This window comes from Sinohyriopsis cumingii, chromosome 13 (genome assembly GCF_028554795.1).
Source record: "Sinohyriopsis cumingii isolate HCF-2022 chromosome 13, ASM2855479v2, whole genome shotgun sequence".
Classification (NCBI taxonomy): Eukaryota; Metazoa; Mollusca; class Bivalvia; order Unionida; family Unionidae; genus Sinohyriopsis; species Sinohyriopsis cumingii.
Genome location: NC_142973.1, coordinates 27414805 through 27426370, shown reverse-complemented (window position 1 = coordinate 27426370; position 11566 = coordinate 27414805). Strand labels below are relative to the sequence as shown.

At 32.9% G+C, this 11566-nt stretch overlaps 1 protein-coding gene across 3 annotated transcripts in view; it reads right to left on the bottom strand.

Moving 5' to 3' along the window:
- Window positions 1-4365: 4365 nt before the first annotated feature.
- The window catches only part of LOC149785095 (ciliary microtubule-associated protein 3-like), a 30063-nt gene continuing 22862 nt past the window's right edge, over window positions 4366-11566 (bottom strand). For all 3 annotated transcript variants that reach the window (XM_089978853.1, XM_089978852.1, XM_089978854.1), the window contains 2 exons: window positions 11238-11364; window positions 4366-6603 (listed from right to left, as the gene is read on the bottom strand). In XM_089978853.1, coding sequence (XP_089834979.1) covers window positions 6535-6603; window positions 11238-11364 — 196 coding nt within the window. In that variant the 3' untranslated portion in view covers window positions 4366-6534. The remainder of the gene's footprint in view (window positions 6604-11237; window positions 11365-11566) is intronic.

The following is an 11566-nucleotide window of genomic DNA, read 5'->3' as shown; positions in this document are numbered from 1 at the left end:
GACCTTTGACCTTTAGAGCTGAAAACTAAAGGTTTCTTTCTCTAATTGCAAGCCAGCCACAAAGCTTGGTCAACTTATTGAAGAACAAATTTTGTGCCAAAACCCATTTTTCTTTGAGTCACAATGGTCTTGATATCTGACCTTTTGACCCCTAGATCTATTGGCCACTTCATTATCTTAAGCCTCCACAAGCTTTGGTCAAAGCATGTAGTCTAGAACCTAAGCATTTATGTAAAAACTATTTTTCTTCTTTCAGTCACAGTGACCTTGACCTTTGGACCTTAAAATCAAAAGACTTGATTCTTGCCCAAAGTGTAAGCCATATACAAACTTGGATAGGGGTACATGGTTGAGAATTATTTTCCAGCCTCAGTGACCTTTACCTTTTGACCCAAAAATAAGTAGACCATCGTTGCCCCATGTGCAAGCCATCCACTAAGTTTAGTCCAGGTTTATGATGTAAAATAATTTGATTTGTGCAAAAAACATTTTTCTGCTTGCAGTCACAATGAACTTGACCTTTGACCTTTTCATCTCGAAATTAATAGCCTTCCTCCATATTCTACGTGCAAACTATGAACAAAGTCTGGTCCAGGTCTGTGATTTTGAACTAATATTATTTTTCAGCAACTATTTATCTTTTTTAAGTCAGTGACCTTTACCTTTTACTGATTGTCACTGAAATAAACAGTATTCTTCCTTTCACAAATGTACTGAAATTGCTCTACAGAATTTGGACAACTTTTGCAAAAAGCATGCTGGCATAAAGGTTTTTACAAATTTCTCTAATGATCCAGCTTCCCATAAGAAAAATCTCTGAATGACCATTTGATTCTGAGCCTACAGAGAACATTCAATAATGTACAAATGATGCTCATCCACCATCAAACATGGCCAATTATTAAAAATAGAACAATATTTAAGCAACTTCACAGAATTTGACCAAATTTTACATAGTCTCTTGACATGAAATTTTATACAAATGTGGCTAATCCATGATCATTGTTAGTAGAAGTATGCAAAACTTTCAATGACTTCCCCTCGGAAACTGCTCGAAAACTTTGAACAAATTTGATAGAAAACATTCAGGCATTACAGGCTTTAAAACTGATACAAATGATAACCAATTTACTATCAAATATCACTGCTGTTGCTAAAAATAACAAGTCTTTAAAGGACTTCCCAAACACCATCACCAAAATTTGACCCTATTTTACAGAAAGCATTCTGGAATTAAGGGTTGTTAGGTTTTACAAATAATGCTAATCTGCCATCAAATATGGTTGCTATTATTAAAATGAGAAAACCATTAATAACCTGATGAAAAACTACAGAACAGAATTTTACCAAATTTGACAAAAAGGTGTCCAAGTTTGAAGTCCTTTCTGATTTGTATCAACAATACCATTCTGCCATCAAACATGACTGCCATTATTAAAAACAATACAACTTTACATTAAAAAATACACTGCTGAATGGAACATGACCCAATTTTACAGAAAGTGTAATATGCCATTAACTACGTATGAACACGTATAAACTAACTGTAACCATGATATATACAATCAACAACACTGGAGGAACTGTCAGCAGAAAACATCCAACAGACCCAGATGTTGGCAAACTGCTTTTACATTTGCCATTAGATCTCAGTCAGGTGAGTGACGTCAGACACATTTAGGTTTCTTGTTAACACTTATAAAATGGTAAAATAAATAAATTATGTAGTTAAAGTAAATGATCTAGCGAATACTGCAAGAGCAGCTGGCCAAAAGTCAGTAGTATGCTTTTTACGGAAATGTCTCCAAAGTGTTATGAAAGTAATTGCTGCAATTTTCTCCAAATTTTGTGGCTTCATATTTATTTGATCACACATCAGCATCATTTGTCCAATACTGAAACACACAAACAACCTGCCAGGATGCTTTGCTAAAAATTCGTCAAAATTATTCTTACGTAAATTTAATTGTTATTGTTTGCTGGCTTTTTTCCATGATTATGTCCAACAAGCTTTACACAATGTCATCTAAAGTATGGAACACTATTTTAAATCATTATCCAGAAAGGGTTGGAGTCCTTGAAAACGGATTAATTGCTCCAACTTGCCAGGTAATATGATCTTTCAGAAGTGAAGGCTTCTTTAACAAGGCAAGAAATAAAAAATGTTTTCGTCCAATATTTGGTGTCAACGAATTTTGGGGATAAAAGTGCTTTGGGTTTTATTAGTTAGTTTCTATTTCACTTTGAATGAAAGTAATAGGATTGAAATTAATAAACCAGATAGAAATAGAGAGAAGAAAGCTTCAGCTTCAAAAAGAGAAATAGAAATGCAGAAAGAGGAAAGAAAAATGAAAATGCACATGCAGAAAGAGGAAAGAAAGAAAAAGAAGAGAGAGAAATGCAAAGAGAGAAGAAAGAGAAATGCAATTAAAATGAAAAGAATTAGAACAGGCAGGCAGAAAGCACTCTTTTTCACATACAAGGTCAGGTTTTGATGTTAGTAGAAATATTAAATTAGTAACCCCTTTTAAAGAAAAGTAGATTATTATTTTCCTTATTTTGAGAAAAATTGCTGAAAATTTTAAATAGCTAACAGAGCATAGAAGTTTATTATTACAAAGTGTACTTACTGGCAAAGCTTGTGTATATTAACACGTTCAAGAATATTAGTACAACAGCAATACTGGAATTCATTTTGATCACCTATAGAATTCATTCAGAACTTGATACTTTTGGACTTGTGATAGAACTTTCAGGACTAATTGGACTTAACTCACAATACTGTAATTTCTCTTTCAATTTTCCCTGTGTATTCTTGGAAGATAAATTATTTTTTTTAAATTTAAAAAACTTGTTGGTTTTCACTCTTTTCTGTTACTAGTTTAAGACCATAGAGTTGTAACAATGTTCAGTGTTGTTTTGAGATAAAGATGCATAAATGTTTTTCTACTTTTACTAATTGCAACTCTAGTTGATTGATGTATAGAATAATTTGCACATATTTTAAATGGTGTTCAAATTCGAGTAGTTTCTGTGAAGTTTTGTTTGGTTGTTGCTTAAAAGTTAGTGAAAGTTTTTCTATTTTTAGCAACAACAGCCACATTTGATGGCAGATTGGCATTATTCGTTCTAACTTGAAATCTTTTAATTCTAGAATATAATATTTGGTCAAATTCTTTTGAGTGGATTTTGAGAATGTGTTTAAAGGCATGTCCATTGTTAGTAACAGTTGCCATACTTGAAACTGAATTAAAATCATCAGTGTAAATGTAAAAACCTTTGAAACCAGTGTACTTTCTGTCAAATTTGATTTTTTGCTGAGAAGTTTCTGATATATTGTTCAAAGTATTGTTTTATATTGTATGTAGTGCTAACTATACTTGATAGCAAATATGTATCATTTGTACAAATATGAAAGGGTTCATACCAGAATGCTTTATATGCTTTTTGTTAAATCTGGTCCATTTCCATTAAGCAGTCTTTTGTTAAATTTGGTCCATTTCCATTAAGCAGTCTTTTGTTAAATTTGGTCCACAACTATTCAACAGAATACATTTAGTTTTTCTATTGTTAGTGACAGCAGCCATATTTTACCACTGAGCAGCATCATTTTGTACAAATTTGAAAGGTTTTCATGCCAGGATGCTTTTTGTCAAGTCTGGTAAAATTTTCTTCAGCATATCTCAAGAAAAATTGAAGGTTTTCCTATTTTTAGTAATGATAGTCTTACTTGACAGCAAACTAATATCATTTGCACAAATCTGAAAGGTCTTCATGCCAAGATGCTTTTGTCAAATTTGATGAAACTCTTATTTTTCTTTATTTTGCAACAGTGGCCATATTTGATGCTTGAATGTATCTTCTGTATAAAACTAAATGGTCTTAATACCAAGATGCTCTCTGTCAAGTTTTTTTTACTATTTTTTGGTAGATTTTGAGAATAAGTTGAAAGTAGCAACTGTCGATGAACAGTCATTTCCATTTTTGGTACTGGCATTTGTGTCAAATTTGATCAAATTTTCTTTGGTGTTTTTGGAGACATCATTTTTCTATTTTTAGTAGCATTAGCCAAAATTTACGTCAAATTATCATCATTGGTGTTTTATGCCACAATGTGCTGTGCCAAGTTTGGTTGAAATTGGTCTTGCAGCTTTTCATGTACAATAAATGAACAGCCATACCATAAGTTCACTTGGTTTTACAGCTAGGTGAACTAAAAGAACACCACTGACGATGAATTGGTGACCCTTTGCACAAACATAAGATTACTGTGGTGCTGAGCAAGATTGTTACATGGAATCATACAGGCTTCTGGATCAAAGTAAATTGTGGGCAAGGAAATCAAAGGATAAAGTTAAAATCATGGGGATTAAACACTTTACTGCAGGCTTAAGAACAAACTTCAAAATCTGAAGATTATTGTTATCAATAACAATTGCATTAAAGAACATAACTGTTTCACAATATGGATGACCTGGCAAATATGATGCAAGGACTGAGTTTTAATTTAAACAGAGGTCATAACTTTCTTACATTTTGTCTGCAAAAAGTGAAAATCAAACTTGATCTTTGCTGTTTTAATGTACAGCCACTTGTCAAATTTAGTTTCAATTCATGAAGTCCTTCAAAAGGTTTTGAATGGATATGAATTCTGCATCAGGGTGGGTATGACAGGAATTGATTGATGTGACTGATGAATTTTTATAACACTATGTACTTCCTCTACAGATGTTGTAGTGACATACAAATGTTTATTTGCTTATGCTGATGCACAATACAAACTAGATGTTTTTATCAGATTCTAGAGCTAGGATCTAGTGTAGAATATTACATCTTTTATGTTGCATATTTCTGAATTTAACCTTGATGGTTAGCTATACACATGTGCCTCAATAAATAGTTCTTTTGCTACTGACATACTTATAACTAGAGGTAAAGAAGTTGTACCTGCATGCTATAGCCTAATAGAACCAAGGAGAAATTTAAAACCCAGAAAACATTTAATTCCATATGTGATCACTTTTTAAGAATTATAAAAAATTTAAATTCTTGGAAATACAGTTACTGAAGCATGGTGCATTAGATCTACACAAAGAAATTACCTAAGTTGGTTGATTCTATACAAGTCAAATAAAACATGTAGGCCTTCAGTAATGACTATTTTAGTAAATGGTGTTTTCAGAATTTGATTACAAATACCTCTAAATGGTAATTATTCATTCTATTTCAATCTTCATCCATCCATACTCTTTGGAAGGTCATTATATATATGCTCCAAGAAATACATAAGGCAAAATCAATGTTAAAGTATGTGGGCATATTTGCATGAGGTCAACCTAAAGGTATGATCCAATACAAATCAAACTGAACTCATACGCTGTAATGTCACAATCAAAGCTGAACATGCTGGAGAAAATAAATATCACATTGCCATGTTATTTGTTATGCATAGACCCAACTTAGTAATTGGCCACCATTATAAAAGTTTGCAGCAATCAACAATTTTCCTCTGGAGGTCTTTTTGATAAAAGTTAAGGTGCTAAGCGTTCAGCAATCATGATTTAATAGACTTTGTTTAAACTAAAATAGCATTAAATTTTAGAACAACAATTAACATTCAATTTATTATGAGTAAATGCATCTATATGAACACACTGGCTTATATATATTAGCTCTGTATGACACATGCAAGCAGAAGAAGAAAAAAAACTGCACTGTTCAATTGAGAATAATATCATTATGTGAGATTGGCCAAATGAAACAGTTGGCTTTGATCAATATATATGTGTATTAAATTACTCAGCAATTGTCACTGGTGTAGTTGAAAATGCTGTAGAGCACATGTATGTAGATTGTGCCCAAAACATGTTCCAATACTTTCACCAGTAATGTAACAGAATAAAGTTGGAAAATTTTAACTGCATAAATTAAACAAAATCATGCTATTTAAAAAAAAGCGAGAAATCTGCACAAATTTAACATAAAAAAATGTGCCTGTTTACAAAAGTGTTACTTACTCTTATAAGACAGGCTAACACTATAGTGATGAAAAGATGGCCTTATAAGAAAGTTGATCTCCAATCAGGAGGGATGAAATGGTAAAATGACCTACCTTGGGACTGAATATAATGGCCTCTTGTAAGGCAGTGTTTTTTCTTAAGAATGACCTGTTAAGAGGAGGTCTACAGTAATAATTTGTTCTAATCTATTCCCTGCCTCCTGCCTCTGTCCCAATAAATGGTTAGAGTAAATAATATTAATTTAAATATCCATATAACTTTGTCTTTTTGACATCAATAAAAATCTGAAACAATTATGTAGTTTTCATGTAGATTCTATAAACAATCAATGTACAAAATATATCATATACATATTTTCTTTATTGAAATAAGTGATCATCATCAATGCATCTATTTCATACATATCACATTTTCATACACAAATCCTTTGGAATATTTTTTATATACATATACACAATTATTTATAATGTACATTTATATTTACATACAACTGCTGATCTATGTACATTTTAGTTCAATCATAATACATTTTCAAATAAGCAAGTTTCCGATGATATTTCTTTTCCTCTTTTGTACTGTACAGCTGAAATGAGACAAGAATGAGAACTCGATCAAAGCACACCTAAATACCATGTTATTGTATGTACATGTACATGTAATATGCAATGAACTGAATACAGCATAAAATCAAACCTAGCCTAGCAACCACATGCATTAAAGCAGCCTCCTGGCCACTGAGACCACACATTTTAGTCCCTTTGAAATGTCCTATATAATCTGCATGTGTTTAGCAACCACCTGTTCAAAGCTATCAATAACACCCTGGTTAGGTTTGGTCCTGTAGTTCATCATGTACTGTCTGTAGTTGTTGTTGTTGTTGTGTGGTTTAACGCCATTTTTCAGCACACGATAGGCTATGCATGGCAGCCAGTATCAGTGGTTGAGGAAGAACCTGGGAAAACCCCGGGAAGAACCACCAACCCACGAGAAGCTACTGGCAAGCTTTCTCACATACCCACATTGGCCAAATCCTAGACTCGAAAACACGCAGACAGAGGTGAGATGGCAGTGATCCGTAACAGAGAGCGCTTTAGACCACTCAGCTACTGTCTGTTGTGACTGGTGATTATAAGGGGTGAAATCAATGTCAACTTTATTGTTTTTTCTGAATTAATCACATACCTCTGAACAAATCCATAAAATCCTCTTATATAATTCCTACCTGTATATAACAACCACCTCCCTATAAAGACCACTTTAATATGGCCCCCAACATAGGCTGAATGTAATGCTCTGACAGATCAGGGTCTATGCTGGTCATGCTCTGACAGATCAGACTATATGACTAATTCTCTGACAGATCAAGGTATATGCTTTTAATGCTCTGAAAGATCTGGAAATATTCTTGTAATGCTCTGATAGACCAGGGTCTATAATTACACTGTTCTGGCAGATAAGGGTCTATGCTGGTTATGCTCTGACAGATTAGAGTATGCACAGTAAATGATCTGACATATCAGGGCCTATGCTTTTCATTTTACATGGAACTTAAGTGAATGGCATAGACCATGATTGTTAAGTATATTATGCCACATCAAGCCTGACCCAGTCTTCTTAAAAATATTTTAGCAAGGAACTCAAGCTCAAAGTCCCAAAGTTCTGACAGTCTGTAACTTTAGTTAGAATATAGCTAGAATCATAGAACTTTCATAATTTTCTTCTGTTCCTGTACCAGACTGCCAAATTAGTATAATGTAAGTATACCCTAAGTAACATATCTGATTTGAGGTTCTGAGCTTCATCTTGAGTTTCTTGCTCAAAATGTTTTGAGAATAATGGTCCGAAAATCGCAAAACTTCTGAGCTTAAGTTGGGCTTAAGATTTTGTTTCCATCAATTAGAAATTCAAATGGCATTACTTTTGAAAGCTCATTTCTGATCAGCACCTTGTAATTCCAATGAATAATTTAAATAAATAAAACTGAATTAAAATTACTAAAGTGAACTTAATTACTATCCTGATAGTAGGAACTTAAAAATTAAAACTTTAAAAGATAAGCATTCAGATGAATGTGCTCTCTTATTTGGGGGAAATACCTAAACTAGATGATGGTTTATATACTTAAATACTGCAGCACTCCTACACTATAAGGCCCTTAATTATAACACCATTCCTGTGATAAGGCAGATATGGTCTCATCATTAGACAGTATACTCTATAGATCCAATGGACAGCATTATAATGTGGGAGTTCTGTATCATTTACTTGATCACAACATGGTCTCACTATATGGCAGACAACTATTTGGTTCCTATTTACAGCATTATAATGTGTGAGTACTGTATAATATACTTGATCACAAGGTGGTCTCATTATAGAACAGTCAACATTATGACTCCCACAGACAGCATTATAACTAGGGAGTAATATATAATATATTCGATCACAAGGTGGTCTCATTATAAAACAGTCAACTACAAGACTCTCACAGACAGCATTATAATTAGGGAATAATTGTTATGTATATTTGATTGAATTATATCTGATCTAATATATATTTATTTCAATTTAATTGTTTGTTTGTCAGTTTTAATTTTTTTTAAATTTTTCATTACATGCTATTGTAATGTAAATTTATTCACTGGAGATGATACTTTTTCCAGAAAATAGTTTGACACTGACTGTTCGTTTTGTAAACACCATGTGTTGATCTAGATCCTGACCTTGATTCAAAATTAGTAGCAACCACGTAAAAAGTTCTATTTTTATTTTAAAACGATTGGTTGTTGTTGAGGTCATGATGGGACTACATGTTTAAGATGTAAACAATATTTTTTTAAAAAATTTTATTTTTTAGAGTAAAATGATTGGTTTTTGTCAGGACCACACTGGGTGTACATGATTTTTAACAAGTAATTAATTTCGACAAGGTTCTGGAACATGATGATGTGACCCCCTTTTTGCATTTTAGAATATGATATAACCTTTCTTTTGGAGAGATATTCTCAGTAGTAGTTGGGCTTTTACACTGGAAGTTGTAAGTTGTGCTGTTTGGAGTTATTTCAAATTACATGGATTCAAGAAGGATTAATTCTGTTTTTTCCTGGAAAATATGTGTGCTCATGTAAAGTTTTTGAACAAAAGACAGCTCTAATAAAAATTTATTCAGATTTCCAAAACCAGAGTGATATTTCTTGTTTCTACAAGGAACTATAGACTTCAACACTACAGATTACAGCAAACTTCATTGTCTTCCATCTTGGACTCTTCATTAGGACTCAAACTTGAAATCATTAGAACATTTTGTTATGAGGACTTCAAAAATTTTATTTGTGGATTATTCTTGGATTATTTTTGGATTTGATTCTTAAAACCATAAGTTCATATTTTTCATTTTTACAGAATTTTTCCAGGGAAATAAATTATTATATTTTTCAAAGCTTGTTGTTTTCACTCTTTCTTGTGTTCTGTTTATTCGAGCCTAAACATGTAACATAAGAGTAATATATAATTTACAAATTATAAGGTGGTCTCATTATAAGGCAGCATATTCTGTGTCTCCAGTGGACAATGGACAGTGCGATAATCTGAAAATATTGCATAACTGACTCCATCAATAGGCAGTCTCACTATAAGGCAGCTTACTCTGATTCCTATGGACAGTTATAACTAAAGACCTCTGAATGATGTACTCCATTCTGGTGGTCTCACTTTAAGGCAATATACTCTAATGCTTCCATAGATAGCTTTACAATGTGGGAGTATTTTTAATGTACTTAATCATAACACAGTGTCACTATAAGGCAGTATACTGTGGTTTCCGTGGACAGTGTTATACTCGGGTAGTGTTGCATTGCATCTACTCTATTTTAAGTTTCATTCTAGGCAATATGCTCTATGGTTCCCATGGACAGTGTTATAAATAGGGAGTACTGTATAAGGTACTCTTTTGTAAGTTTCATTCTAGGCAATATGCTCTATGGCTCCCATGGACAGTGTTATAAATAGGGAGTACTGTATAATGTACTCCGTTGTAAGTTTCATTCTAAGCAATATGCTCTATGGCTCCCATGTACAGTGTTATAATGTCCAGAGTACTGTATAATGTACTCTATTGTAAGTTTTATTCTAGGCAATATACTCTATGGCTCCTATGGACAGTGTTATAAGTAGGGAGTAATGTATAGTTTACTCCATTATAAGGCAGTCACAATGTAAGACAGTACACTCTATGGCTTGAATGGATGGTGTTAAAATGAAGGAATACTGCAAAATGTACTCCATTATAAGGCAGTCTCGCTATAAGGTAGTATACTCTATGGTTTCATGGACACCATTATAATTGGGAGTACTGTGTAATTTTTTCATCATAAGATAGTCTCACTCTAAGCAAAATACTCAATGACTCTTATGGTCAGCATTATAATGAGGAGTACTGTATTGGTAATTTGCTTTTATAAACTGAGTAACAATTTTCATGGATTTTGTAGCCATTAAAAAATCCTGCAATAAACCAAATGTGCAAAATTTGCACAGCATAATTTTTAGCACAGCTTTGTTTTCTTTGTTAAATCTGCCGAAGATTTAAGAATTACATGCATATCCATTTTAAATGAGGGGGAGTTTCCTCCATAAATAATCAAATTTAGAACAGGCTCTGATCAAATACTAAGAAAAATCAAATTTATTTTGCCAAACAACAAAAATATATCCCCATGAAAATAAATGAATTTATAGTATTCTACCTCCCTGGTCTGTCTGGGCAAAAATGTACACATATATTGGTATTTCTGTCAGTGAAGTTTCATATTTAGAAATAAGTCTAATTTTGATTCCTTACAATATTTGACTTTGATCTCAATTTTCTTCTATATTATTACTGAACAATATTTACATGGATCATGCTACTTGAATTTTGTAAATCAATAATTCAATAACTATTGAATATTGAAACTAAGGCTTTTGAAAATGTTGTAATATAGCATACTGCCAGGTTCACATGTAATCATTTAAGGACAGTGTGTGTGTGTGTGTGTGTGTGTGCATGCATGCATGTGAGTATGTGCATGCATGCATACAATTATGTGTGTGTATGTGCATGAAAGGGCAATTTGTGCTCTGGACTGTCTGTGGCATACTTGACAAGAGATGCTGCTTGTGTAATTCTGATCAGTGGAGGATGCAATATATATATAAAAACACACACGGTATGCCCACCTTTTCTGTGTTTTTGTCTATCGTACTCCTGACTTGTGCTTGAGGCATCATTATGGGCTCTCCACCAAATGACTGGTGCCACTGGACTTTCCTGTTCTTCTTTATCTGGTGCTCATATGCCCCTGGGCTGCAAGAACAGAAATGGAAGAAATGTCTGAAAATATCAATGATCCAAAATTCAATTAATCCAAATTTTGATAATATGGGACTCCACTGTATTTCAATCCTCTGGCAATTTTCAGGAAAATTGTAATCTATTGTGAAGAAAAGTAAGAGTTTTTTAATTTTATATAAAAAATGCTGGTTGAAATTAGTTTGATCAGCTTTGT